This window comes from Pseudophryne corroboree, chromosome 3, assembly GCF_028390025.1.
Source record: "Pseudophryne corroboree isolate aPseCor3 chromosome 3, aPseCor3.hap2, whole genome shotgun sequence".
NCBI lineage: Eukaryota > Metazoa > Chordata > Amphibia > Anura > Myobatrachidae > Pseudophryne > Pseudophryne corroboree.
Genome location: NC_086446.1, coordinates 407,327,659 through 407,353,797, shown reverse-complemented (window position 1 = coordinate 407,353,797; position 26,139 = coordinate 407,327,659). Strand labels below are relative to the sequence as shown.

General features: G+C 47.0%; 1 protein-coding gene across 1 annotated transcript in view; it reads right to left on the bottom strand.

The window, feature by feature from the left end:
• ERGIC3 (ERGIC and golgi 3) overlaps positions 1-26,139 on the bottom strand; it is an 89,073-nt gene that overhangs the window by 5,196 nt on the left and 57,738 nt on the right. Inside the window, exons 10-12 of the mRNA XM_063960179.1 lie at positions 20,181-20,245; positions 957-1,093; positions 802-857 (exon numbers count right to left, since the gene is read on the bottom strand). Of these exons, the coding sequence (XP_063816249.1) occupies positions 802-857; positions 957-1,093; positions 20,181-20,245 (258 nt within the window). The remainder of the gene's footprint in view (positions 1-801; positions 858-956; positions 1,094-20,180; positions 20,246-26,139) is intronic.

Sequence of the window (26,139 nt, the reverse complement as noted above, 5' to 3'; positions counted from 1 at the left end):
ATGTGTTTCTCTCTTATACAAAGTTGCATTAGAAAGTCAGGCTACGTACTTTAAAGCAGCCATGCTTATTATATCATGTATGAAATTATAATGCAGACTTAGATGTTCTTTTAAATACAACAAAATTTATAACAGTGCCACAGAATGACAAGATAATCTTAGAATCTTCACCAACAACAAGGTCTGCATGGCATTACCTAGTTACTGAAGCAAAATACTATTTTAAGCCTAAAACAGGATAGATATTTCGGTAATGGGTAATTTTGAAGCATCAATACAAAACCTTGGGCAACCGAAATAAAGGGTACACACGGTGAGATCCTTGCTATGCCCGATTTTGACTATGCGATTTCCCTTGAACTCCCCCAGAGCCCAGATAGCACAGATTGTACAGATTTTGACTACCTGTGCTTGAGATTTTGTCTATGTACGATTTTAAGTGCCAATTTTGACTATACTTTCTACTACATAGTACACTAGATAGTCAAGATTGACTTGCCTGCACAGTCTACTTAGCCTTGCGATACCGACCCCGCGCGAGTGCGCAGCGGGATCAAATTGGTATCAAACTGCCCAACACCTTGAGATGTCCAATGATCCTTAATATTTTGACTATATAGTCAAAATCTTACAGATTTATCTCACCGTGTGTACACACCTTGGTTGAGATTCAAATGTTTGAAAAGTCAGTTGGGAGTCTGTTTTTTCCTATCTAATAGACAGGAAAAAACAGTCACCCAACCAACTTTTCAAACATTTGAATCTCCCCCCTTAAGTTGCAGCACACAAAAATATAGTTACCTGTAAACACTCCTCCAATTATGGCACACACTCCAGTTAGAAAGTGAGTTAATGATCTAAAATTAGAAACAAAAAAATGAAATTCACCTAAATCACATAGCAAGATCAGTAGTAAGTCACAGCCAGGCCAACGGGATTGATAGCATTCAACTAACCTGTGCTTCTCTGTGAGTTTTACCATCATAGGAGAAAGCTCATACAGGACAAACACACCGGGTAAGCCTTGATCTCCAATTAGCCCATTTGCAATCTTTTCATGCCTGGTCACTGAGAACTGATTGGTGCGTAATACCTACAAAGGAAAATGTGAAATTAAAATAAAGTGTGAAATCAATGCATTACTATACCAAAGTGATAGATGAAATAATAAGAATTTACTTACCGATAATTCTATTTCTCATAGTCCGTAGTGTATGCTGGGGACTCCGAAAGGACCATGGGGAATAGCGGCTCCGCAGGAGACTGGGCACAAAGTAAAAGCTTTAGGACTAGCTGGTGTGCACTGGCTCCTCCCCCTATGACCCTCCTCCAAGCCTCAGTTAGGATACTGTGCCCGGACGAGCGTACACAATAAGGAAGGATTTTGAATCCCGGGTAAGACTCATACCAGCCACACCAATCACACCGTACAACTTGTGATCTGAACCCAGTTAACAGCATGATAACAGAAGGAGCCTCTGAAAAGATGGCTCACAACAACAATAACCCGATTTTTGTAACAATAACTATGTACAAGTAATGCAGACAATCCGCACTTGGGATGGGCGCCCAGCATCCACTACGGACTATGAGAAATAGAATTATCGGTAAGTAAATTCTTATTTTCTCTAACGTCCTAGTGGATGCTGGGGACTCCGAAAGGACCATGGGGATTATACCAAAGCTCCCAAACGGGCGGGAGAGTGCGGATGACTCTGCAGCACCGAATGAGAGAACTCCAGGTCCTCCTCAGCCAGGGTATCAAATTTGTAGAATTTAGCAAACGTGTTTGCCCCTGACCAAGTAGCTGCTCGGCAAAGTTGTAAAGCCGAGACCCCTCGGGCAGCCGCCCAAGATGAGCCCACTTTCCGTGTGGAATGGGCTTTTACAGATTTTGGCTGTGGCAGGCCTGCCACAGAATGTGCAAGCTGAATTGTACTACAAATCCAACGAGCAATCGTCTGCTTAGAAGCAGGAGCACCCAGCTTGTTGGGTGCATACAGGATAAACAGCGAGTCAGATTTTCTGACTCCAGCCGTCCTGGAAACATATATTTTCAGGGCCCTGACTACGTCCAGCAACTTGGAATCCTCCAAGTCCCTAGTAGCCGCAGGCACCACAATAGGTTGGTTTAAGTGAAATGCTGAAACCACCTTAGGGAGAAATTGAGGACGAGTCCTCAATTCTGCCCTGTCCGTATGAAAAATTAGGTAAGGGCTTTTATAGGATAAAGCCGCCAATTCTGATACACGCCTGGCTGAAGCCAGGGCTAACAGCATTACCACTTTCCATGTGAGATATTTCAAGTCCACAGTGGTGAGTGGTTCAAACCAATGTGATTTTAGGAATCCCAACACTACATTGAGATCCCAAGGTGCCACTGGAGGCACAAAAGGAGGCTGTATATGCAGTACTCCCTTGACAAACGTCTGAACTTCAGGAACAGAAGCTAGTTCTTTTTGGAAGAATATCGACAGGGCCGAAATTTGAACCTTAATGGACCCTAATTTGAGGCCCATAGACAGTCCTGTTTGCAGGAAATGCAGGAATCGACCCAGTTGAAATTCCTCCGTAGGGGCCTTCCTGGCCTCGCACCACGCAACATATTTACGCCAAATACGGTGATAATGTTGTACGGTTACATCCTTCCTGGCTTTGATCAGGGTAGGGATGACTTCATCCGGAATGCCTTTTTCCTTCAAGATCCGGCGTTCAACCGCCATGCCGTCAAACGCAGCCGCGGTAAGTCTTGGAACAGACATGGTCCCTGCTGGAGCAGGTCCTGTCTTAGAGGTAGAGGCCACGGGTCTTCCGTGAGCATCTCTTGAATTTCCGGGTACCAAGTCCTTCTTGGCCAATCCGGAGCCACGAGTATAGTCTTTACTCCTCTCCTTCTTATGATTCTCAGTACTTTTGGTATGAGAGGAAGAGGAGGGAACACATACACTGACCGGTACACCCACGGTGTTACCAGAGCGTCCACAGCTATTGCCTGAGGGTCCTTTGACCTGGAGCAATATCTGTCCAGTTTTTTGTTGAGGCGAGACGCCATCATGTCCACCTTTGGTTTTTCCCAACGGTTTACAATCATGTGGAAGACTTCTGGGTGAAGTCCCCACTCCCCCGGGTGAAGATCGTGTCTGCTGAGGAAGTCTGCTTCCCAGTTGTCCACTCCCGGAATGAACACTGCTGACAGTGCTATCACATGATTTTCCGCCCAGCGAAGAATCCTTACCACTTCCGTCATTGCCCTCCTGCTTCTTGTGCCGCCCTGTCTGTTTACGTGGGCGACTGCCGTGATGTTGTCCGACTGGATCAATACAGGCTGACCCTGAAGCAGAGGCCTTGCCTGACTTAGGGCATTGTAAATGGCCCTTAGTTCCAGGATATTTATGTGAAGTGATGTTTCCATGCTTGACCACAAGCCCTGGAAATTTTTTCCCTGTGTGACTGCTCCCCAGCCTCTCAGGCTGGCATCCGTGGTCACCAGGACCCAATCCTGAATGCCGAATCTGCGGCCCTCTAGGAGATGAGCACTCTGTAACCACCACAGGAGAGACACCCTTGTCCTTGGAGACAGGGTTATCCGCTGATGCATTTGAAGATGCGATCCGGACCATTTGTCTAGCATATCCAACTGAAAAGTTCTTGCGTGGAATCTGCCGAATGGAATCGCTTCGTAAGAAGCCACCATCTTTCCCAGGACCCTTGTGCACTGATGCACTGACACCTGGCCTGGTCTTAGGAGTTTCCCGACTAGGTCGGATAACTCCCTGGCTTTCTCTTCCGGGAGAAACACCTTTTTCTGTACTGTGTCCAGAATCATCCCTAGGAACAGCAGACGTGTCGTCGGAATCAGCTGCGATTTTGGAATATTTAGAATCCATCCGTGCTGTCGTAGTACTATTTGAGATAGTGCTACTCCGACCTCTAACTGTTCTCTGGACCGTGCCCTTATCAGGAGATCGTCCAAGTAAGGGATAATTAAGACGCCTTTTCTTCGAAGAAGAATCATCATTTCGGCCATTACCTTGGTAAAGACCCGGGGTGCCGTGGACAATCCAAACGGCAGCGTCTGAAACGGATAGTGACAGTTCTGTACCACAAACCTGAGGTACCCTTGGTGAGAAGGGCATCCTTGATGTCCAGAGACACCATGTAGTCCCCTTCTTCCAGGTTCGCTATCACTGCTCTGAGTGACTCCATCTTGAACTTGAACCTTTTTATGTGAGTGTTCAAGGCTTTCAGATTTAAAATGGGTCTCACCGAGCCGTCCGGCTTCGGTACCACAAACAGCGTGGAGTAATACCCCTTTCCCTGTTGTAGGAGGGGTACCTTGATTATCACTTGCTGGGAATACAGCTTGTGAATGGCTTCCAATACCGCCTCCCTGTCGGGGGTAGACGTTGGTAAAGCAGACTTCAGGAACCGGCGAGGGGGAGACGTCTCGAATTCCAATTTGTACCCCTGAGATACTACCTGCAGGATCCAGGGGTCCACTTGCGAGTGAGCCCACTGCGCGCTGAAATTCTTGAGACGGGCCCCCACCGTGCCTGAGTCCGCTTGTAAGGCCCCAGCGTCATGCTGAGGACTTGGCAGAAGCGGGGGAAGGCTTCTGTTCGTGGGAAGAAGCTGTCTGTTGCAGTCTTTTTCCCCTTCCTCTGCCCCGGGGCAGATATGAGTGGCCTTTTGCCCGCATGCCCTTATGGGGACGAAAGGACTGAGCCTGAAAAGACGGTATCTTTTTCTGCTGCGAGGTGACTTGGGGTAAAAAGGTGGATTTCCCAGCCGTTGCCGTGGCCACCAGGTCCGATAGACCGCCCCCAAATAACTCCTCCCCTTTATACGGCAATACTTCCATATGCCGTTTGGAATCCGCATCCCCCGACCACTGTCGCGTCCATAATCCTCTTCTGGCAGAAATGGACATCGCACTTACTCTTGATGCCAGAGTGCAAATGTCTCTCTGTGCATCTCGCATATATAGGAATGCATCCTTTAAATGCTCTATAGTCAATAATATATTGTCCCTGTCCAGGGTATCAATATTTTCAGTCAGGGAATCCGACCAAGCCACCCCAGCACTGCACATCCAGGCTGAGGCGATTGCTGGTCGCAGTATAACACCAGTATGTGTGTATATACTTTTAAGGATATTTTCCAGCCTCCTATCTGCTGGCTCCTTAAGGGCGGCCGTTTCTGGAGACGGTAACGCCACTTGTTTTGATAAGCGTGTGAGCGCCTTATCCACCCTAGGGGGTGTTTCCCAACGAGCCCTAACCTCTGGTGGGAAGAGATATAGTGCCAATAATTTTTTAGAAATTAGCAGTTTTTTGTCGGGGGTAACCCACGCTTCATCACACACTTCATTCAATTCATCTGATTCAGGAAAAACTACGGGTAGTTTTTTCACACCCCACATAATACCCCTTTTTGTGGTACTTGCAGTATCAGAGATGTGCAAAACCTCCTTCATTGCCGTGATCATGTAACGTGTGGCCCTACTGGAAAATACGTTTGTTTCTTCACCGTCGACACTGGAGTCAGTGTCTGTGTCCGTGTCGACCCACTGAGGTAACGGGCGTTTAATAGCCCCTGACGGTGTTTGAGACGCCTGGACAGGCACTAACTGAGCTGCCGGCTGTCTCATGTCGTCAACAGTTTTCTGTAACGTGCCGACACTGTCACGTAATTCCTTAATTACGGCCATCCATTCAGGTGTCGACTCCCTAGGGGGTGACATCACCATTATAGGCAATTGCTCCGCCTCCACATCATTTTCCTCCTCATACATGTCGACACACACGTACCGACACCCAGCACACACACAGGGAATGCTCTGATAGAGGACAGGACCCACTTAGCCCCTTGGGGAGACAGAGGGAGAGTTTGCCAGCACACACCAGAGCGCTATATATGTATAGGGACAACCTTACAATAAGTGTCTATCCCTTATAGCTGCTTATATCTGTTATTTTGCCAAATAAGTGCCCCCCTCTCTTTTTTACCCTGTTTCTGTAGTTGCAGGATGCAGGGGAGATTCTGGGAGCCTTACTACCAGCGGAGCTGTGTGGGAAAAATGGCGCTGTGTGCTGAGGAGATAGGCCCCGCCCCCTTCACGGCAGGCTCTTCTCCCGCTTTTTTCTGGAAAACTGGCAGGGGTTAAATACATCCATATAGCCCAGGAGCTATATGTGATGTATTTTTTGCCAAATAAGGTAAATTCATTGCTTCCCAGGGCGCCCCCCCCAGCGCCCTGCACCCTCAGTGACCGAAGTGTGAAGTGTGCTGAGAGCAATGGCGCACAGCTGCAGTGCTGTGCGCTACCTTATGAAGACAGGAAAGTCTTCTGCCGCCGATTTATGGACCTCTTCTTGCTTCAGCATCTGTAAGGGGGGCGGCGGCGCGGCTCCGGGACCCATCCATGGCTGGGCCTGTGATCGTCCCTCTGGAGCTAATGTCCAGTAGCCTAAGAAGCCCAATCCACTCTGCACGCAGGTGAGTTCGCTTCTTCTCCCCTTAGTCCCTCGATGCAGTGAGCCTGTTGCCAGCAGGTCTCACTGAAAATAAAAAACCTATTTAAACTTTTACTCTAAGCAGCTCAGGAGAGCCACCTAGATTGCACCCTTCTCGTTCGGGCACAAAATCTTAACTGAGGCTTGGAGGAGGGTCATAGGGGGAGGAGCCAGTGCACACCAGCTAGTCCTAAAGCTTTTACTTTGTGCCCAGTCTCCTGCGGAGCCGCTATTCCCCATGGTCCTTTCGGAGTCCCCAGCATCCACTAGGACGTTAGAGAAAATTAAATGCAAAGGCTGGGTGATTTACTAAACTCAGAAGTACCAAGGATGGCTTTGCAATTTGCAAATTGTGAATCATTTTATAGTACCTCTACCATTCTGTCTGTAAAGGGCAAATGAAGGCACTCAAATCCTAAAATTAGCTGCACCTCTCAAAAAGAAATACCTAACTACAAGATTCCAGTCCTGGACAGGGACTTTCATCAGGCACATGTCTGCAGTGTCCAAGATTGAAACATTGAATTTTTAGGATGTGTTTGACTAATGACCAAACACCTTCGTGTTGCTAATATTTATAGTCCACTCATAAATAGAAACATAGAATTTGACGGCAGATAAGAACCACTTGGCCCATCTAGTCTGCCCCTTTTTTATTTTATCCTTTAGGCAATCTCAACCCATTTTTAACCTTAATTCTTTGTAAGGATATTCATATGCCTGTCCCAAGCATGTTTAAATTGCCCTACAGTCTTAGCCTCTACCACCTCTGATGGGAGGCTATTCCACTTATCCACTACCCTTTCTGTGAAGTAATTTTTCCCAGAAGAGAGGATTTTGGTACTTACCGATAAATCCATTTCTCTGAATCCTCTAGGGGACACTGGAGTCCTATACAGTAGGGGTGTGAAGCCTTGAACCGGAGGTGTGGCACAATCTAAAATTAGCATTGTCTGCACAGCCGGCTCCTCCCCCTTCACATCCCTCCTCCCTCAGTTTGAAAAATTTGACCGAGAGAATAGGACATGACACTATAGCACATGGCGAGGAACCGAACCGTACAACATATCAAACAGCGGCCAAGAACTCTTAACCGAAAAAAAGGAACGCTGTTTATACGAACTGTTTTAAAACAAGAACTTAGAACACAGCAGGTTAACAGCACGGAGGCGGGCGTCCAGTGTCCCCTAGAGGATTCAGAGAAATGGATTTATCGGTAAGTACCAAAATCCTCTTTTCTCTTTCATCCACTAGGTGATACAGGAGTCCTATACAGTAGGGGTCGTCCCAAAGTTTACCCCCCAGGGTGGGAGTGCTGTCGGTGGCCTGCAAAACTAAACGTCCGAACTTAGATTCTCCGGACGCAAAAGTATCAAACTTGTAAAATTTCGCGAACGTGTGGGCTGAAGACCACGTCGCCGCTCTGCAAAGTTGAGTAGTGGAAGCACCCCTGGCAGCCGCCCACGAGGCACCCACTGAACGGGTAGTATGAGCACCCGTCTGAACCGGAACCTGTTTGCCACAGGAAACATAAGCTTGCCGAATGGTAAGTCTAATCCATCTAGCCAAAGACTGCTTAGATGCTGGCCAACCCTTCTTTGGCCCATCATAAAGAACAAACAAATCGTCCGACTTTCTGAAGGACGACGTAACTTGTACGTATACCCTTAAAGCTCGGACAACATCCAAGGACACGTCCTCATCTGTGAGACCCTGGAAAGATGGAACCACTATTGGCTGGTTTACATGAAACCCCGAAACCACCTTCGGAAGGAAGTCCGCCCTTGTACGGAGTTCCGCCCTATCCTCATGAAAAACTAAGAAAGGACTCTTACAGGATAAGGCTACCAACTCAGAAACTCGCCTAGCCGAAGCCAAGGCAAGTAATAATGTGACCTTCCAAGAGAGATATTTCAGGTCTGTTCTTGTCAACGGCTCAAAAGTCGGTGACTTCAAATATTCTAACACCAAATTCAAGTCCCATGGTGCAGTGGGAGGACGAAAAGGGGGTTGAATCCTCAGAACCCCCTGTAAAAAGGTTTGAATCTCTGGCAAGGATGCTAACCGCTGTTGAAAAAGGATGGAGAGAGCCGAAATCTGAACCTTCAGAGAGCCCAGTCTGAGGCCTCCCTCTAGACCGGCCTGAAGGAAAAGTAGAAGTCGAGATAAATGGAAGTTCGTTGAATTCCATCCCCTCTCCTGACACCAAGCCATGTACCGTCTCCAAATCCTGTAGTAGTGCCTGGCTGTGACCGTTTTTTTAGCGGCAATCATCGTAGGGATGGCCGTTCGTGGAATCCCTCTGTTTCTTAAGATCCGGGTTTCAATAGCCACGCCGTCAAACGCAGCCTGTTCAGGTCGGGGTGTAGGAACGGTCCCTGAGATAGCAGGTCCTCTCTCTGAGGTAACCTCCAAGGATCTTCCGCAAGTAACCCCCTCAGGTTGGAGTACCAACTCCTGCGGGGCCAATCTGGTGCGATTAGAATGGCCCACACTCGTTCCCACTTTACCCTTTTCAGAACCCTGGGTATGAGTGGGAATGGTGGAAATAGGTGAACCCTCCTGTAACACCAAGGAAGTGTTAATGCGTCCACTCCTTCTGCTGCTGGATCTCGCGTCCTTGACACATATCTGGGCAGCTGATGGTTTTGCCGAGACGCCATTAGGTCCACCTGAGGTAGACCCCATCATCTTCTCACAATCATGTTGAAAATCCGTGGGTGAAGGCACCACTCTCCCGGATGCATGTCCTGGCGACTGAGGTAATCTGCTTCCCAGTTCTCCACACCTGGAATGAACACTGCCGAGAGAATGATGTCTCTTCTTTCCGCCCACAACAAGATCTTTGTGGCTTCCTTTAACACCATCCTGCTCTTTGTTCCTCCTTGCCGGTTTATGTAAGCCGTCGTCGTGACATTGTCTGACTGAATCCTGATGTGTTGATTCACGACTAGGTCTTCTGCTAAGAGAAGTGCATTGTAAACTGCCCTTAGTTCGAGGATATTTATGGGTAGTTTGCTCTCCTGTAGGGTCCACCGTCCTTGAAACTGATGGTCGTTTAGGACGGCTCCCCAACCTCTGAGACTCGCATCCGTCGTCAGGATCCTCCAATCCCAAATGCCGCATTTTTTTCCGGCTGCAAGGTTCTTGTGTAACGACCACCATATCAGGGAGACCCGTACCTGTGGGTGAAGTCGGATTCTCCGATGTAGAAGCCAGTGCGAGCCTGCTCCCTGAGAAATGAGGTTCATTTGGAATGGTCGTGAATGAAGTCTGCAGTACTGGAGAGCTTCGAACGACGCCACCATCTTCCAGAGAAGTTGGACACAGAGGTGCAGAGAAACGGTTTGCGTCCTCAGTACCTGAGCCACCAATCTCCGTAGGTCCTAGATCTTGTTCTCTGGTAGGAACACCCGTAATAGGACCGTGTCCAAGATGAGACCGAGGAATTGAATCCGTTGAGTCGGTATGAGGTTGGACTTTTGGAAATTGACAATCCATCCATGTTGAATTAGGAATTGATGGGATGTCTGAACATCCTTGAGCAGTCGATTCTGAGATGGAGCCTTGATCAATAAATCGTCCAGATAAGGTATAATCGTGACCCCCAACAGTCTCAGTCCTGCAACCATGATCGCCATGATCTTTGTGAAAATTCGTGGGGCTGATGCTAGGCCGAACGGCAATGCCCGGAATTGGTAGTGATCCGCCACCAGTGCGAACCTTAAGTAAGCCTGGTGAGGAGTCCAGATTGGAATATGCAGATATGCATCCTTTATGTCCATGGATACCATGAACTCGCCCTGTTCTAAGCCTGCAATGACTGATTGGATTGATTCCATCTTGAATCTGTAGACTCTTAAAATTTGGTTGAAAACTTTTAAATTGAGTATTGGTCTGACCGTCCAGTCTGGCTTTGGCACGACAAAAAGATTGGAATAGAACCCCGTTCCTCTCTGAGAAGCGGGAACCGGAATAATGACCTCTGCTTTTAGCAATTTGAGAATTGCTGCCCGTAGTGCCCTTGCCTTCTGAGGGCACTGAGGCAATCCTGTTGTAAAAAACTGACTGTGAGGCCTCTGTTGAAATTCCAGTTTGTATCCCTGAGAGATCAAGTTGTTCACCCAAAGTTCTGGTGAGGTTTTGGCCCAGATGTCCTGAAAACCTTCCAGTCGGCCGCCCACCAAGGGGGACCCCAGGTGAGCTGGGAGGCAGTCATGCCACGGCCTTGTCAGCGGGTTTATCCTGCTTTCTGGTTGTTGCTTGTGAGCGGCCTCTACCTCTGCCCCCACGTGCTTGTGTACTGAAACCCCTTCCTCTGGCTCGAAAGGACTGAGATCTAAATTAAGTAAATGCTGGTCCCGAATAACCTCTCCTAGTTTGTGGAGCGGTTCTCGTATACGGAGTAGGCAGAAAAGTGGACTTCCCCGCTGTAGCCTGCGAAATCCACTTGTCTAATTCTGGTCCGAACAGCATTTCACCCCCAAAGGGGATGGATTCTACCGCCTTCTTGGTCTCAGAGTCTCCCTGCCATTCTCTGAGCCATAAAATCCTTCTAGCCGATATGGCCGATGCAGATATGCGGGATGCTATTCTGCTAATATCCTTAGAAACCTGACACAAGTACGATGCAGATTCTCGAATGTGTTCTGCCAGTTGGGTAATCTCTTCTAAGCTATTTTCCTCCTCAATAGCTTGTACAATACGGCCGGACCATGCCCCCATGGCCTTGTTGACCCAAGCACAGACGATCGCAGGTCTCTGCGCTGCACCAGCTGCAACAAAAATTGACTTTAACGCAGTGTCAACTTTACGGTCTGACGCATCCTTTAAAGTAGTTACGTTAGGAATTGGTAAAATTGTCTTTTTTGACAACCTCCCTAGGGGAGCATCCACTACCGGCGGAGTCTCCCACTTGTCCATTACACCCTTAGGTAGGGGATAAGTTACCTGAAACCGTTTCGGAAATTGAAACCGTTTGTCAGGTTGTTTCCAAGCCTCCTCTATCTGAGATTGGAGGGATTTAGGAATAGGAAACACTGCTGAACGCGGCTTCTGGGATTCGAACAAATCTAAATCCTCCGGCTCCCGTATTTCCTCGTCCTTAAAACTTAGGATCTCTTTTACCGCGTCAATTAAGGAGTCTAGACCTGAGACTGCAGAGTCCTCTTCTGGAAAGTCGGCGTCTAGGTTAGGTTCGATTAACTCACCTTCCTCCGTATCAGGAAGAAAACCCTCTTCCTCCTCTGATTCTGGTATCATAGGGAGAGTTCTTTTAACCGCTTTGCGCACACTCGTTTCTGCGGGTGCGGGCGGCGTTAACCTGATGAGAAATTCCTCCATCGTCTTTGAGAATCCAGCAGCCCATTCTGATTGCTGCTTGCGCGACTCTGCCATCTCCATGGAGATTCTATTAGCAAGGTTGTCTTCCCATACCTTGGCCAGAGCACTGCTCCCACGTGGAGCGTCCTTGTTTAAGCAGGAGTCGCACACCCCGGAGCTGCCAACCCGCGTGCTCTTCTTGTTACATTTCGTACAAACATAACAGGTCTTGGAGGTCTTGGTTGCCTTAGACATGTTGTTTTGAAAACCCTGTACCAGGGTAGCCCGCCGCGCTTTCACCCTTTAAACTAGGAAGAGAAAGACTGGGAGATGACGGAAGCGAAGGTATTGGATCCGGCTGGAATTACCTGTCCTTTTTGTATATAAAAGGAGCAGGCCAATAACTTTACTTTAATTAACAATAATAAAAAATTAAAGAAAAAAAAAATTTAAAACACCAGCCGACTCGCAATCCTCACACCCCAACTGTAAATCAGCTACGATGTTAGAGTTGGTATTCGCTTGCTTCCGTGTATTTTCTGCAGGATCTTTGAAACAGAAGTCCCTTGAAAATATAAATTGTAAAGTTGATTACTTTTCAGGAGATCCTCATCTGTATATATATTATTCACCAGCAGAGGGAGCCGTTACCTAACGATCTCCCCGCTATATTATACTATGCAGGCAGTGCAGCAGGGGGAGCTAATTCTTTAATAAACAACTTCCCCTATGTAGTCTACTGGGGAGAGGGGGAGGACCCACCCATTACTCAGCCTGGCGCCATAATCATTAAATATGGCCCTAACTATTAATGTCCTGCAAGACTTTTGAAAAATATGCTGCTGTCAGGAACCCTAGCCATTAGGCTATATGAGCTCCACTTGCTGCTGCCTCGGATGTCTCCTCATGGTATGTAAGTACTTTTATTTCTAGCCCCCTCCCGCTGACCGGCGCGCGCCGAGTCCACTCTCTGGCGCTCTGTGCGGACACTATTTGGCGCGCTCCGGACCCGCTGGCCGGCGCGCGCCTGGACAGTTTCCCGTAGCGGCGCCTGTGCTTCTCACTGTGTAGCGCGCCGCTCTGCCGTCCCTCCCTGCTCACAGGGAGGAAAGGCCAAGTCCCGCGCCGCACTCTTCTCCCGCCGCTGTAACTGCATGTGAGGGGCTATATTACCGGAGGCAGCATTACATTGATCTATTACAGGAGGCAGCATTACAGTGATCTATTACAGGAGGCAGCATTACTACAGAGATCTATTACAGGATTTCAGTGATATTTTAGTAAGGAAAGTCTCTCCCTACTCACTATAAAAAATAAGAATTTACTTACCGATAATTCTATTTCTCGGAGTCCGTAGTGGATGCTGGGGTTCCTGAAAGGACCATGGGGAATAGCGGCTCCGCAGGAGACAGGGCACAAAAAGTAAAGCTTTTCCAGATCAGGTGGTGTGCACTGGCTCCTCCCCCTATGACCCTCCTCCAGACTCCAGTTAGGTACTGTGCCCGGACGAGCGTACACAATAAGGGAGGATTTTGAATCCCGGGTAAGACTCATACCAGCCACACCGTACAACTTGTGATCTAAACCCAGTTAACAGTATGATAACAGAGGAGCCTCTGAAAGATGGCTCCCTAAACAATAACCCGAATTAGTTAACAATAACTAAGTACAAGTATTGCAGATAATCCGCACTTGGGATGGGCGCCCAGCATCCACTACGGACTCCGAGAAATAGAATTATCGGTAAGTAAATTCTTATTTTCTCTATCGTCCTAGTGGATGCTGGGGCTCCTGAAAGGACCATGGGGATTATACCAAAGCTCCCAAACGGGCGGGAGAGTGCGGATGACTCTGCAGCACCGAATGAGAGAACTCCAGGTCCTCCTTTGCCAGGGTATCAAATTTGTAGAATTTTACAAACGTGTTCTCCCCTGACCACGTAGCTGCTCGGCAGAGTTGTAATGCCGAGACCCCTCGGGCAGCCGCCCAAGATGAGCCCACCTTCCTTGTGGAATGGGCCTTAACAGATTTAGGCTGTGGCAGGCCTGCCACAGAATGTGCAAGTTGAATTGTGTTACAAATCCAACGAGCAATCTACTGCTTAGAAGCAGGCGCACCCAACTTGTTGGGTGCATACAGTATAAACAGCGAGTCAGATTTTCTGACTCCAGCCGTCCTTGAAATGTATATTTTTAAAGCTCTGACAACGTCCAACAACTTGGAGTCCTCCAAGTCGCTTGTAGCCGCAGGCACTACAATAGGCTGGTTCAGGTGAAACGCTGATACCACCTTAGGGAGAAAATGCGGACGCGTCCGCAGCTCTGCCCTATCCGAATGGAAAATTAAATAAGGGCTTTTATAAGATAAAGCCGCCAGTTCAGATACTCTCCTGGCGGACGCCAGGGCCAGTAACATAGTCACTTTCCATGTGAGATATTTCAAATCCACATTTTTTAGTGGTTCAAACCAATGGGATTTGAGGAAATCTAAAACTACATTTAGATCCCACGGTGCCACCGGAGGCACCACAGGAGGCTGTATATGCAGTACTCCTTTGACAAAAGTCTGGACCTCAGGAACTGAGGCCAATTCTTTTTGGAAGAATATTGACAGGGCCGAAATTTGAACCTTAATAGATCCCAATTTGAGACCCATAGACAATCCTGATTGCAGGAAATGTAGGAAACGACCCAGTTGAAATTCCTCCGTTGGAGCACTCCGATCCTCGCACCACGCAACATATTTCCGCCAAATGCGGTGATAATGCTTCGCGGTGACTTCCTTTCTTGCCTTAATCAAGGTAGGAATGACTTCTTCTGGAATGCCTTTTCCTTTTAGGATCTGGCGTTCAACCGCCATGCCGTCAAACGCAGCCGCGGTAAGTCTTGGAATAGACACGGTCCCTGCTGAAGCAGGTCCTGTCTTAGAGGTAGAGGCCACGGATCGTCCGTGACCATCTCTTGAAGTTCCGGGTACCAAGACCTTCTTGGCCAATCCGGAGCCACTAGTATCGTTCTTACTCCGCTTTGCCGTATGATTCTCAATACCTTTGGTATGAGAGGCAGAGGAGGAAACACATACACCGACTGGTACACCCAAGGTGTTACCAGCGCGTCCACAGCTATTGCCTGCGGATCTCTTGACCTGGCGCAATACCTGTCCAGTTTTTTGTTGAGGCGAGACGCCATCATGTCCACCATTGGTCTTTCCCAACGGTTTATTAGCATGTGGAAAACTTCTGGATGAAGTCCCCACTCTCCCGGGTGAAGATCGTGTCTGCTGAGGAAGTCTGCTTCCCAGTTGTCCACTCCCGGGATGAACACTGCTGACAGTGCTATCACGTGATTCTCCGCCCAGCGAAGGATCCTGGCAGCTTCTGCCATTGCACTCCTGCTTCTTGTGCCGCCCTGTCTGTTTACATGGGCGACTGCCGTGATGTTGTCCGACTGGATCAACACCGGTCTTCCTTGAAGCAGAGGTTCCGCCTGGCTTAGAGCATTGTAGATTGCTCTTAGTTCCAGAATGTTTATGTGAAGAGACTTTTCCAGGCTCGACCACACTCCCTGGAAGTTTCTTCCTTGTGTGACTGCTCCCCAGCCTCTCAGGCTGGCGTCCGTGGTCACCAGGATCCAATCCTGTATGCCGAATCTGCGGCCCTCCAATAGATGAGCCCTCTACAACCACCACAGAAGAGATACCCTTGTCCTTGGAGACAGGGTTATCCGCAGGTGCATCTGAAGATGCGTGCATTGATGTACAGACACCTTTCCTGGTTTTAGGAGATTCCTGACCAGGTCGGATAACTCCTTGGCTTTTTCCTCGGGAAGAAAAACCTTTTTCTGAACCGTGTCCAGAATCATCCCTAGGAACAGCAGACGAGTTGTCGGCATTAATTGGGATTTTGGAATATTCAGAATCCATCCGTGCTGCTTTAGCACCTCTTGAGATATTGCTAATCCCATCTCTAGCTGTTCTCTGGACCTTGCCCTTATTAGGAGATCGTCCAAGTATGGGATAATTAATACGCCTTTTCTTCGAAGAAGAATCATCATCTCGGCCATTACCTTTGTAAAGACCCGAGGTGCCGTGGACAAACCAAACGGCAGCGTCTGAAACTGATAGTGACAGTTTTGTACAACGAACCTGAGGTACCCCTGGTGTGAGGGGTAAATTGGAACGTGGAGATACGCATCCTTGATGTCCAAGGATACCATAAAGTCCCCTTCTTCCAGGTTCGCTATCACTGCTCTGAGTGACTCCATCTTGAACTTGAACTTCTTTATGTACAGGTTCAAGGACTTCAGATTTAGAATAGGCCTTACCGAGCCATCCGGCTTCGGTACCACAAATAGAGTGGAATAATACCCCTTCCCTTGTTGTAGAAGAGGTACCTTGACTATCACCTGCTGAGAGTACAGCTTGTGAATGGCTTCCAAAACCGTCTCCCTTTCGGAAGGGGACGTTGGTAAAGCAGACTTCAGGAAACGGCGAGGTGGATCTGTCTCTAATTCCAACCTGTACCCCTGAGATATTATCTGCAGGATCCAGGGATCTACCTGCGAGTGAGCCCACTGCGCGCTGTAATTTTTGAGACGACCTCCCACCGTCCCCGAGTCCGCTTGAGAAGCCCCAGCGTCATGCTGAGGCTTTTGTAGAAGCCGGGGAGGGCTTCTGTTCCTGGGAAGGAGCTGCTTGTTGCTGTTTCTTCCCTCGACCTCTGCCTCGTGGCAGATATGAATAGCCCTTTGCTCTCTTATTTTTAAAGGAACGAAAGGGCTGCGGTTGAAAAGTCGGTGCCTTTTTCTGTTGGGGAGTGACTTGAGGTAGAAAGGTGGATTTCCCGGCTGTAGCCGTGGCCACCAAATCTGATAGACCGACTCCAAATAACTCCTCCCCTTTATACGGCAAAACTTCCATATGCCGTTTTGAATCCGCATCGCCTGTCCACTGTCGCGTCCATAAAGCTCTTCTGGCCGAAATGGACATAGCACTTACCCGTGATGCCAGTGTGCAGATATCCCTCTGTGCATCACGCATATAAAGAAATGCATCCTTTATTTGTTCTAACGACAGTAAAATATTGTCCCTGTCCAGGGTATCAATATTTTCAATCAGGGACTCTGACCAAACTACCCCAGCACTGCACATCCAGGCAGTCGCTATAGCTGGTCGTAGTATAACACCTGCATGTGTGTATATACTTTTTTGGATATTTTCCATCCTCCTATCTGATGGATCTTTAAGTGCGGCCGTCTCAGGAGAAGGTAACGCCACTTGTTTTGATAAGCGTGTTAGCGCCTTGTCCACCCTAGGAGGTGTTTCCCAGCGCTCCCTAACCTCTGGTGGGAAAGGGTATAATGCCAATAATTTCTTTGAAATTATCAGCTTTTTATCAGGGGCAACCCACGCTTCATCACACACGTCATTTAATTCTTCTGATTCAGGAAAAACTATAGGTAGTTTTTTCACACCCCACATAATACCCTGTTTAGTGGTACCTGTAGTATCAGCTAAATGTAACGCCTCCTTCATTGCCAAAATCATATAACGTGTGGCCCTACTGGAAAATACGGTTGATTCGTCACCGTCACCACTGGAATCAGTGCCTGTGTCTGGGTCTGTGTCGACCGACTGAGGCAAAGGGCGTTTTACAGCCCCTGACGGTGTTTGAGGCGCCTGGACAGGCACTAATTGATTGTCCGGCCGCCTCATGTCGTCAAACGACTGCTTTAGCGTGTTGACACTATCCCGTAATTCCATAAATAAAGGCATCCATTCTGGTGTCGACCCCCTAGGAGGTGACATCCCCATATTTGGCAATTGCTCCGCCTCCACACCAATATCGTCCTCATACATGTCGACACACACGTACCGACACACAGCAGACACACAGGGAATGCTCTAAACGAAGACAGGACCCACTAGCCCTTTGGGGAGACAGAGGGAGAGTCTGCCAGCACACACCAAAAAGCGCTATATATGACAGGGATAGCCTTATAATAAGTGCTCCCTTATAGCTGCTTTATATATATCAAGATATTGCCATTAAATTTGCCCCCCCTCTCTGTTTTACCCTGTTTCTGTAGTGCAGTGCAGGGGAGAGACCTGGGAGCCGTCCTGACCAGCGGAGCTGTGAGAGGAAATGGCGCCGTGTGCTGAGGAGATAGGCCCCGCCCCTTTTTTCGGCGGGCTCGTCTCCCGCTATTTTGTGAATACAGGCAGGGGTTAAATATCTCCATATAGCCTCTGGGGGCTATATGTGAGGTATTTTTAGCCTTTATATAGGTTTACATTTGCCTCCCAGGGCGCCCCCCCCCCAGCGCCCTGCACCCTCAGTGACTGCGTGTGAAGTGTGCTGAGAGGAAAATGGCGCACAGCTGCAGTGCTGTGCGCTACCTTTAGAAGACTGCAGGAGTCTTCAGCCGCCGATTCTGGACCTCTTCTTACTTCAGCATCTGCAAGGGGGCCGGCGGCGCGGCTCCGGTGACCATCCAGGCTGTACCTGTGATCGTCCCTCTGGAGCTGATGTCCAGTAGCCAAGAAGCCAATCCATCCTGCACGCAGGTGAGTTCACTTCTTCTCCCCTCTGTCCCTCGTTGCAGTGATCCTGTTGCCAGCAGGAATCACTGTAAAATAAAAAACCTAAGCTAAACTTTCTCTAAGCAGCTCTTTATGAGAGCCACCTAGAATTGCACCCTTCTCGGCCGGGCACAAAAATCTAACTGGAGTCTGGAGGAGGGTCATAGGGGGAGGAGCCAGTGCACACCACCTGATCTGGAAAAGCTTTACTTTTTGTGCCCTGTCTCCTGCGGAGCCGCTATTCCCCATGGTCCTTTCAGGAACCCCAGCATCCACTAGGACGATAGAGAAATAAATAAAAATACATGAAGGACCCTAAGCTTTTCCTTCGACCAGTACTCACTGTTAGAAGGACTTGGAGGATCTCCTGTGGAGAGAGGCAGGTCCCTTCAATAGGGATCTTTGTCTCTCTGATATCAGGTAGCCTTGTCTCCCTTTTATTAGGGTTACGTAGCCTCTTTTAGATTTTTAGGCAGGAGCTCAAGTGCTCCACGTGCTGTTACCTCAAGCACAATTTTTCAAACTGAGGGAGGAGGGATGTGAAGGGGGAGGAGCCGGCTGTGCAGACCATGCTAATTTTAGATTGTGCCACACCTCCGGTTCAAGGCTTCACACCCCTACTGTATAGGACTCCAGTGTCCCCTAGTGGATGAAAGAGAAATATATGTATGTGCCCCGTTGTGAAATCAGAGGCAACAGAACAATCTGTAGCCTATCAAATGACAGGAAGCCACAGTATTTCAGGGCAAGTGTCACAACACAATAAGGTAATGTAAAAACAAAAAAGTGTGCCATTGCTAACATGTTAACAAATCACACTCTTCTATTATAAAAATATTTAATCACAGGTTACATATACCTTTACTAAAGTTCTTGGACATTCATGAAAAAAAAAACAAAAAAAAAAAACAACAGCAGGCATGGTGACAAAGGCACGTAAGTAGAAGAGAACACATGCTTAAGACCTGAAATGGCGCTTCCGTCAGCCCAAAAGCTAAGTAACAACTACTCTCATCGAGAACATCTGTCACGCTGAAGCAAACACACTGTGGTGACAATGTACCACAATATGAAACAAAGTTCATACATCCAACCTGTCTTAAAGACAGAATTGATAAAATATGAAGAGAAGTATTTCTGAATGACCAGTTTGCATTTAATAGTCCTGACTGCATATCAGCTTTCATCAATACCTAGGAGACCACTGCACTGAAGGGCCACAGTTTACCATGACTGTTTGGGCTGTCTCTTTAGGCATCGCTCATCTGTCTCTGTATGCATTGCAGAAGTGTTATAATGCAGGTATCAAGGCCAGAGAGGTATCAATCGCCTAAAGAGTTAAACAGTGGAGAAGTTGCCCATAGCATCCAATCAGCTTCCACCTATCACAGCATGTACTTGACAAATACTACCTAAAAGCTCATTTATGCTATGAGCAAATTCTCCACTCCTCATTAGGCTTCGTATACTCGTCCCATGTGTCTTGAAATCAGTCCAGGAAACCAATTCCCTTCCAATTTTTTTTTTTTTTTTTGAAAGACAACACATAGGGTGGAATTCAATTGTTTGAAAAGTCGATTGGGTGTGTTTTTCACCCGTCTATTAGATAGGAAAAAACAGACTCCCAACTGACTTCTCAAACAGCTGAATACCCCCATAGTGTCACAAAAAACTAAATGTTGGTTTATTTGCTTCAAAGCTGAAGTAAAACTAATCAGATGACCTGAGAATCTTAGTGAGTGAGGCGCAGGATATATCACTTACCTCTCCATCAAGTTTTACGTATACTGTAGGAACAATTTTCACAAAGTACTGGAACATCATGGAAGCTACAAAAAAAACACACAAGAGGGAGAGTGGTTGTAATAAAGGTCATGTGAGATTATACAGTTAGGTCCATATTTATTTGGACACAGACACAATTTTTGTTATTTAAGCTGTTTACCAACACATATTCAAGTTACAGTTAAACAGTTAATATGTAGTTCAAAACAATCCTATCAGCTTTAATTTGAGGGTATTCAAATGCAAATTGGAGGAATGGTTTAGGAATTACAGATGTTTAATGTGTATCCCCCTCTTTTTCAAAGGACCAAAAATAATTGGACAGTTGATTCAAAAACTGTTTCATGGACAGTTGTGGGCGTATGCTTTATCGATTAAAAATGCAAAAGCTCTGGAGCTGATTTCAAGTCTGGCATTTGCATTGGTAGTTGTTGTTGTGCACCCACAATACGCGGTCAAAGGAGCTCTCAATGCAAGTGAAACAGGCCATCTTTAGGCTGCAAAAACATTAAAAAAACATAATTGCCAAATCAACAGTTTGGTACATTCCAAGAAAAAAAAAATGCACTGGCGAGTTTGGCAACATAAAAAGGCCTGGAAGTCCACGGAAGACAGTAGTGGTGGATGATCGCAGGATACTTTCTATGGTAGAGAAAACTATACACAACGTACAGCCAAGTGAAGAACACTCTCCAGGGGGTAAGCCTATTATTTTCAGTTCTACCATAAAGAGAAGACTTCACAAGGGCATATAAAGAGGGTTCACTGCAATGTGCAAACCATTCACAGGGTGGAATTCAATTGTTTTTTTCCTGTCTACTAGATAGGAAAAAACAGACACCCAACTGACTTTTCAAACAATTGAATACCCCCTATAATCTTCAAGAACAGAAAGACCAATTAGATTTTGCCAAAAACATCTAAAAAAGTTCTGAAACAACATTCTTTGGACATATAAAACTATTCTCAACCTGTACCACAATGATAGGAAGAAAGTAGTATAGAGAAGGCTTAGAAATGGCTCATGATCTGAAGCATACCACATCATCTTTAATACATGGTGAAGGCAGTATGGGCATGCATGGCTTCCAATGGCACTGGGTCACTAGTGTTTGTTGATGATGTGGCATAAGAAAGAAGCAGCCGGATGAATTCTGAAGTACTGTAAATATGGATATACTGTCTGGTCAGATTCAGCAAAGTTGATGGATTGTGTTTTTACAGTACACGTACTGCAAAAGTAACCTAGGAGTTTTTCTGATGGTAACTAAGTGGAATATTCTGCAATGGCAGATTTAGGGGTATATGCAATTCACGGCGAATCGCGGCAAATTATCGCCGTTTTTAAATTCGACACAATTCGACGGGTGAATTCTGGCAGGTGGCTGCCGGAATTCACCATATTCAATGCAAAACGGATTCGACAGTCCCGCGGGCGAAAATCGGCCGATTTGGCGGATTTTGCCGCGATTTTAAAAAACGGGAAAAAGCCTGAAAAAAAAATGGCGTGGGGTCCCCCCTCCAAAGCATAACCAGCCTCGGGCTCTTCGAGCTGGTCCTGGTTCTAAAAATGCGGGGAAAAATTGGGCAGGGATCCCCCGTATTTTTAAAACCAGCACCGGGCTCTGCGCCTGGTGCTGGTGCCAAAAATACGGGGGACAAAAAGAGTAGGGGTCCCCCGTATTTTTAAACACCAGCATCGGGCTCCACTAGCTGGACAGATAATGCCACAGCCGGGGGTCACTTTTATGCCGTGCCCTGCGGCCGTGGCATTAACTACCCAACTAGTCACCCCTGGCCGGGGTACCCTGGGGGAGTGGGGACCCCTTCAATCAAGGGGTGTCCCCCCCCCAGCCACCCAAGGGCCAGGGGTGAAGCCCGAGGCTGTCCCCCCCCATCCAATGGGCTGCGGATGGGGGGGCTGATAGCCTTTTGTGATAATAAAAAGATATTGTTTTTTCCAGTAGTAGTACTACAAGTCCCAGCAAGCCTCCCCCGCAAGCTGGTACTTGGAGAACCACAAGTACCAGCATGCGGGAGAAAAACGGGCCCGCTGGTACCTGTAGTACTACTGGGAAAAAAATACCCAAATAAAAACAGTACACAGACACCTTGATAGTAAAACTTTATTACACACTACCGACACACACATACTTACCTATGTTGACACGCCGACTGCCACGGTCTCCGACGATCCGAGGGTACCTGTGAAAAAATTATACTCACCTTCCAGCGTCCAGAGGTACATCCACGTCCAGATATATAAATCCACGTACTTGTTAAAAAAACAAACCGAACACCCGCTCCATGCCGTATTGAAAGGGGTCCCATGCTTTCACATCAGACCCCTTTCTCCCGAATGCCGGGACATCACGTGACTCCTGTCACTGAAGTCCCTTCAGCCAATCAGGAAGCGCTACTTCCGTGGCGCTCACCTGATTGGCTGTGCGCTGTCTGTGCTGTGACAGCGCATCGCACAGCTCGGTCCATTAGTTTCAATGGTGGAAACTTTGTCGTCAGCGGTGGGGTTACCCGCGGTCAGCCGCTGACCGGCGGGTGACCTCACCGCTAGCCGCTAAATTCCCACCATTGAATATAATGGACGGGGCTGTGCGATGCGCTGTCTGAGTTCAGACAGCGCACAGCCAATCAGGTGAGCGCAACGAAGTTGCGCTTCCTGATTGGCTTTAGAGACCTTTGTGTGACAGCTGTCACTCTGAGAGGTCTCTCTGCATTCGGGGTAAGGGGTCCCATGTGTAAGCATGGGACCCCTTTCAGTCCGGTGGCCCGTGTGTTCGTTTTCTTTTTTTGCCAAGTACGTGGATGTATCTCTGGACCATGGCTGAGGTGAGTATATTGATCTTTTATTTTCAGGTATCCGTGGATTCTACATGGAGAAGAGGACCGATGTCGGCGTGTGAACTTAGGTAAGTATGTGTGTGTCGACGTATGAAATAAAGTTTTACTGTCACGGTGTGTGTGTCCTGTTTTTATTTGGGTATTTTTTTTTCCAGTAGTACTACAGGTACCAGCGGGCCCGTTTTTCTCCCGCATGCTGGTACTTGTGGTTCTCCAAGTACCAGCTTGCGGGGGAGGCTTGCTGGGACTTGTAGTACTGCTGGAAAAACCAATATTCTTTTCATTATCACAAAAGGCTATCAGCCCCCCCATCCGCAGCCCATTGGATGGGGGGGGGACAGCCTCGGGCTTCACCCCTGGCCCTTGGGTGGCTGGGGGGGGGGACCCCTTGATTGAAGGGGTCCCCACTCCCCCAGGGTACCCCGGCCAGGGGTGACTAGTTGGATATTTAATGCCACGGCCGCAGGGCACGGCATAAAAGTGACCCCCGGCTGTGGCATTATCTGTCCAGCTAGTGGAGCCCGATGCTGGTGTGAAAAATACGGGGGACCCCTGCTCGTTTTGTCCCCTGTATTTTTTGCACCAGGCGCAGAGCCCGGTGCTGGTTTTAAAAATACGGGGGATCCCCTGTCAATTTTTTCCCCGCATTTTTAGAACCAGGACCAGCTCGAAGAGCCCGAGGCTGGTTATGCTTTGGAGGGGGGACCCCACGCCATTTTTTTAAAGGATTTTACCGTTCCAGCAATAAAAAAAAAAAAAAATTTTTTTTTTTACAAATATATAAATAATATTTGTGCCTCCAAAAAAAAAAAAAAAAAAAAAAAAAGTACCTAATCCCTTCTAATATAAATAGATGTGCTATTCCTAAAAAAAAAAAAAACACCAAAAAAAACATGTTTAAATTTTTTTTTATTGTTTTCACCCTCCAAAGTGTGGCGGATTGAAAATGACGAATTTGCTGTCTAAAAGCACTGCTGTCGAATTTCCAAACTTGAATTGAATATGCTTTTGTCGAATTGCAGCACTTGTATCATTGCAGAAAAGTCGAATTTGCAAAAATTCAAATTTCAAAAAGTCGAATTTTGAAAGTCCGTTTTTTGGTCGGAAAGCACTGAATTGCATTGGCGAATTTTTTTTTGGGGCGAAAATGACCCGAAATTCGACAATTTTGGGAATTCGACCGCAATTGCATATACCCCTTAATCACCTGATCTCAACCCGACCGAGCGAAACTAAAAGGCAACAAGACCTTTGAACAAACAACAACTGAAAACATCTGCGGTAAAGGCCTGGCAAAGCATAACAAAACAGGAAACCCAGCATTTGGTGATGTCCATGGGTTCCACACTTCAGTCACTGGTTGCAAAGGATTTTCCGCAAAGTATTATAAATGAACATTTTATTTATGATTATGTTAATTTACGTGTCCACTTGTGTTCTTATGGGTTTTAAAATATTTTATGGTGTTTTATTGGCATTTGTATTCTTGTGATATCTGCTTGTTCATTCGGAAATCTCATTGTTCGTTCACATGTGAATATCTAATGATAATAAACTCAAACTCAATTTGTCCAATTAGATTTGAGATCCTGAAAATAGCAGACTGTATATAAAAATGGCTGACATTCCTAAACGTTTTATACAATATTTTGGTTCAACCCATTGAAATAAAGCTGGAAGTCTGTACTTCAATTGCATCTCCATTGTTTAATTTCACATCCATCATGGCGGAGTACAGAGATAAATTTAGAAACATTGGGGCAGATGTATAAAGCCTGGAGACGGCATAAGGAAGTGATAAACCAGTGATAAGTGCAAGGTGATAAACGCACCAGCCAATCAGCTCCTGTTAATTTACATATTGGAGCTGATTGGCTGGTGCGTTTATCACCTTGCACTTATCACTGGTTTAATCACTTCCTTATGCTGTCTCCAGGTTAATACATCTGCCCCTATTGTGTCAGTGCCCAAATATAAATAGATCTAACTGTATATTCAGTATGAGTACACAGACTAACAGTCATCTAAAACAGTGGTTCCCAAACTCGAACTAAGAGAACTAAGTGTCCAGGTTTTAAGTATATCCGTGCTTGGCCACAGGTGACTTAATTAGTACATCAGACAATATGATTTACCCATCTGTGCTGAGCCATGAATATACTTAAAACCGGGACAGTTACTGCTCCTTGAGGACAGCGTTTGGGAACCACGAATCTAAAACACTGCTTGTCCAAATATCATTTGGCGTTACCTACTCTTTGGGGGTCATTCCGAGTTGATCGCTCGCTAGCAACTTTTTGCAGCGCTGTGATCAGGTTAAAACTCGGCAAAACTGTGCATGCGTATGCACCGCAATGCGCAGGCGCGTCGTAAGGGTACAAAAAGGATCGGTGCTGGGCGATGTATTTAACGAAGAATCCATTCGCACAGCCGATCACAAGGTGACTGACAGAAAGAGGGCGTTTACGGGTGTCAACTTACCGTTTTCTGGGAGTATTTGGAAAAACGCAGGTGTGTCCAAGGGTATCTGACGTCAATTCCGGGACCAAAAAGTCTGAAGTGATCGCAGCAGCTAAGTCCAGAGCTACTCCGAAACTGCAACAAACTTCTTTTTGCCATCGGCTGCAAAAGCGTTCGCACACTTGCAAAGTGAAAATACACTCCCCAATAGGCGGCGACTATCTGATCACAGCACAGCAAAAAGTTGCTAGCGACCCCCTTTATTCACTGTGTGAGCACAAATGTCAGGATGGCACTTGCACAGCTCTGAACACAGTATACATACATAAAACATTTGTTCTCTCACCAAATAGATGACTTCACATTAAAGACAGAAAACACGGAGAAAGAAGACCATGGGCGAAATGTAATAGTGAGAGTTTCAGAAAGAGAGAGATTTGGTAAGGTTTTTCAGTTTTTTTTAAAAGTGGCAATCATTTACACAGCAAAACCAGGTGGATCTTGCAGTGTAAATGATTGCCACTTAAAAAAAAAAAAAAAATGCAAAACCTTACCAAATCTCTCACTTTCTGAAACTCTCACTCTATTACATTTGGCCCCATAACTTTGAAAGCAGAAT